The sequence below is a fragment of the Artemia franciscana genome, chromosome 9 (assembly GCF_032884065.1).
Source record: "Artemia franciscana chromosome 9, ASM3288406v1, whole genome shotgun sequence".
Classification (NCBI taxonomy): Eukaryota; Metazoa; Arthropoda; class Branchiopoda; order Anostraca; family Artemiidae; genus Artemia; species Artemia franciscana.
In genome coordinates this window covers 10,038,849-10,043,417 of record NC_088871.1, presented here as the reverse complement: position 1 = coordinate 10,043,417, position 4,569 = coordinate 10,038,849, and the positions used below count along the sequence as shown (strand labels likewise).

The window sequence follows — 4,569 nt, the reverse complement described above, 5'->3', positions numbered from 1 at the left end:
AATATCAGACTTCAATATTAATCTAAAGCTTCTTCTTTCTCCTGGTGCAATAATCTTCTTATTAGAACATGTTCTTCAAATATGGACCATACAATAAGGATACCTACCAGAATAATTCCCACTTCTCACTCACTAACTGACACTATAATGAAATGTACAATTACCCCGTTGGTCACAGAACTTCTTATTTACTTAATAAATTTTCCCTTTTAAAAGACGCTTTCCTCTAACTACTAATAAAATATAGTGTAATTCTACTGCATAAAAGTGGTACTCAAGTTGATCTGGGCAATCACAGATTTATTTGCATGTTTTTTTTTGTTTTTTTTTAAAGCCGTTGAAGAGCTTTGCAGGAGCAATTAGTCCAATTTCTGGAAAGGGTTCCTCATTAATCCTAAGTCTGAGTTCAGAACAGGGCACACAACTAAAGCTATGATAACTGTGCAGAGCTTATGAATAATTGAATCAAAGGATTCTTGTCTACTACCCACAGTGGCTTTGGTTGATATCAGTAAAGCATTTGATAATGTTTACCATTCAATTCTTCTCGGTAAGCTAAAACATATAAAAATGAGAAGCAATACTTTGTCGTAGTCTAAATATTATCTGATTAACAGAAGAATTCATATTGGAGAAGGGTCCGGATATAAAGTACTCGTCAACAGTGATGTCCCCCAGGATTTAATATTAGTACCATTGCTGTTCCTCATCTACGTTAGCGTCCCTCGTCAAGTCCTGAGCCCAGCGCCCAGAATTCTTTGCTGCTGTAATCTTTGTTACAATGAAGAGTCTTTCCCATTCAAAAATTAGAATTGTGAGTTCGTGGGGTTTGTTGGTTATTACGAGAAACAGATAAAACATGGCTCAAAAATGTATTTCTGGATGGATATTAATCGAATTGTAATTAATGTTAGAAAATCTTGTGTGTTTTGTTGTTTTCCCGGGTCAAGGATGTTCATCTGGAGATATATCTGCCGTTTTTTAGAAAGAGACGTATATCCAAAAACACAGTTTCGAGAAAACTTGGTTCAAAAGTTCCAGAAACCTCACTTCACTGGAGAGCAAGTAAGCCTGTAGTAAAGGTTCTTAAACTAAATTTGGGGTTTTCGATAATACACAAGTCGATAGGTGGCTTTTCAATTACATCCGAACTTGTGAAGAAGTCCATTTGGTACTTACGTCTCCTTCACTAGAAGCTTAAAAAGCATACGCCCTTCTGAACAAACGAAAATTGGATATACATCTCTTTAGTTTTCTGGTCAGTTGGATATAAGTGTTTTACTTATATAATCAGTTGGATATACGTCTGTTCACACGAGTAATGGCAAGGCTGGATATACACCAAGTTATTGAAGAGCTAAGTGATGGACAATGTATTTATTTCAGGTAAAAAAAAAAAAATGAAAAAAATAAAGAAAGTAAACACTAGTTGATTGAACCCAATAAGTCTTCACTCCCTGTTGACGTTGGCATATTTTTTCCAAAAATCGCGGTTGACTCAATTTGCCATCAAGGGAACTAGCATCTCAAGCATGACGGCAAGTTTTTCACTTTGTACACCTCTTGGCTTTGCCATCATCGAGGGGAATATTTGACAATCGAACCTTTGCTGTAGGAGATCCCACTCTTCAGGAGGTTCGTCCAAGTCAGGTTTCACGGACATGGTTTGTTTGCCTCTGACAAAAGAAACCTGCACAATATCAGCTAAGTTACATGGCATTTTTTTCGTGTTTCTTCCTGACACCCACAATCTGAATCTCCAAAGCACATTTTCAGGATTTTATTTTTTCCCTGAGGTTGAAAAATCAGCTCTTTTAGGCTGTGGAAAGAGCATGCGACTTTGGTGTGACGAATCCTTGACTCGATGTTGGCATGGACTGTGTCCGCACTCATTTGACTATGGCCTTTTTTCAAGTAACGAAGATCAATTTGGTTGATTGTGCTTTCTGAGGTGTTGATAATCTGAACCAAACCAGTGTGTAGTGTCTAATTTTGTTTTGGGTGGTACAGTTGTCACAGTACAGTGTGATGTCTTCCACTCAAAGAGCAGCCTGAACTTCAATGAATTTGTGAAGAGCACTTGTTCTTCGCATTTCTTCCAAAAATTCCATCGTGCCAAGTCACAAAATACGAGTGACAAAACGGGTTCCTTGTCCCAACTGAAGCAAAGGTTCCATTGAAGGTAAGGAGGTGACTGATGAAAAAAGCGTCTTTCGAAGACGGCATCGTAGGCAGAAGAAAGATCTGCTGAAAGTCGAAGCTTTAAACCCTTTCGGTGTTTTTTCATACACAATCGGCGTCAGTAGCGTACAGGCTGCTCACTTTTTGACTTCTCTTGATGCTTTTCCAGCTTTTTTACTTCAATTTCAGAGGCTGATCAGACACTGATTTTGGCTGATAGGTGTGAGCAGGTATCACAATCATCAATAGAAGAAAGTTTCAAGTATACATTTTATTTCTTCAGTTCTTCTCGATACATATTCAGACCAATCTTCACTCCGGGATTTTTTTCTTTAAAATCTTTTACTAAGAAAGTAATTTTAATTTCCCTTGATAGATATTTCATGTTAGGACAGTGCTCGCACCTATAGTGCATCATAGAAGGCTCAATTATCATAATGTGTCGTCTAACGAGCATTCTTTATGCTTCTCTATAAATCTGTGCATGCTTTCTCGCAGTATTTCCTCATTTGTCATCCATTCCACAGAGTTGTGAGGATGTTCTGCGTACTTGCGAAGAACATGCTCAATGATCTTGTTGGATTTTTTTTTTTGGGGGGGGGGGGAGGTAGCCAAGGATTGCCAAAAACGTTTGTTCGCAGACCTGCTTCAGTTCAGAATCAACTGGGAAGTAAAACATTGTAGATCTGTTAGTTCTAATGGAAGAATTTTCTGCAATTTAAACTCGTCTTCGCTTTGGCTTGCTGGCTGTGATGTACGGCTTAAGCGACTTGAGTTTCTGCTAAAATTCAAACGACCAGAAGGATTTATTTAGCCTTTCTCACAGCTCCTCGACAATAAGTAAGTACTAAAGCTTACATTTCCAAATCACACCAAGAGAGAATGGGTCTTCCTTTGATCAAAAACACTTCGTTGTCAATCTCGATAACTGGTTCTGCAGCTAACTGAATACGCAAACTTGTTGAATGAGTAGATGGACTAAGCTCATTTTCACTGATACGCGACCTGCACTGGCCGGCTTCAGTGTCAAGCAGCCCCTGTGCTAATGCAGGACATCCTAAGTAGCATGTAGCAAAGTAGCAAAAGTAGCTCAGTAGCAAAGTAGAAAAGTAGCTCATTAGTCAAGTGTTTTTTTATCGAGAGAGTCTGATCTTCTTGGATGTCACTTGATAATGCTGATACTGCAAGATTCAATGCTAATGGTAAGATATCTTCAGCAACGTCAGCTGAGACAACTTGAATAGAAGAAAAAGTGAAAGTTGCATTCATCGAGAGAGTCTGATCTTCTTGGATGTCACTTGGTAATGCTGCTGATACTGCAAGACTGAAGCAGTCTAAATAGTCTCGCAAACCATGATCAAGAAGGGGTGCAAAGCTCATATCATGTGTTTGAGGAAGAATATATGTTAGCCTGGAGATGTCCATATCTTCTACTTCTCCGTTGGATGCAAGAAGCTCTGGATCCATGTAAAAAGCAAAGGTATCTTGAAGTTTCAGCTGCAGCTCATACTCCGAGTTCATCTCGGTTCTCCCGATGAAAATGTATGTTTCAGTTAATCGAGATTTGTTCGTCTCACCAATCTCGTTGTCATGCGAAATTTCAGCTTCGCAATGTTATTCAACGATTTCAGTACCGTTTATTTCTTGAATTGTTGACTGGTTGAAACTGGACACATCCGGCATTTCAATCTTTCCCCTAAAATAAGATAGTTCCAACTCTGGAAATCGCTACAGAACAGTTGCTATTTATAGTGTTTTTGCTTGCCAATCACTTCCAATTTTGCTTGCCAATTACTTCCAAACATGTAACAGCACGAGTGTAACATTTTCCAAGTCACCTTTAATCCAAAGCAACCGTCCACTTACACATTGAAGTCCCCGTTAAACTCTTCCCAGTCCATTGACTGGCCTGGAAGCAAAATTTACAGAGCATTCTGTCTATCTTCCAAACCACTTAACTTCTTGTAAAAACGATTAGGCATATGTATTAAGAACGACATAATATTTTAATGAAAAGAACCCTCAACCCGATTACCAGTTGTGTTACAGTAAAAGGGAAGTAAGCCAAGCGAAATAATAAAACCAATAAATCCAACAGGACTGCAAAAGTAAGACAACAAGACTGGATTGAAATAATTGTTAATCGAGCAATCCTAAAGTTTAACTGAAAATCCGACTTATATTTGTATCACTCGAATAAATATACTTCATTATGCTGATTGCGTCAAGGAATTTTTTTTTCACTGTTTGCCCTAATATAACGTTCAATATATCTGAAGTTGCCCTCACAGCGCAAAATTCTACTATCAAGCGGGAGAGTTGATTCTCAGCACAAACGCTTCTCTTATGTGGTCATTGGTCAGCTCTAGGAAGTTTGGCACTCTGCGC

The 4,569-nt window shown here is 38.5% G+C and overlaps 1 protein-coding gene across 1 annotated transcript in view; it reads right to left on the bottom strand.

The window, feature by feature from the left end:
- LOC136031564 (endoplasmic reticulum-Golgi intermediate compartment protein 2-like) overlaps positions 1–3,702 on the bottom strand; it is a 14,404-nt gene extending 10,702 nt beyond the window's left edge. The window contains exons 1-2 of the mRNA XM_065711233.1: positions 3,348–3,702; positions 3,040–3,238 (exon numbers count right to left, since the gene is read on the bottom strand). Of these exons, the coding sequence (XP_065567305.1) occupies positions 3,040–3,238; positions 3,348–3,702 (554 nt within the window). The remainder of the gene's footprint in view (positions 1–3,039; positions 3,239–3,347) is intronic.
- Between the last annotated feature and the right edge of the window lie 867 nt (positions 3,703–4,569).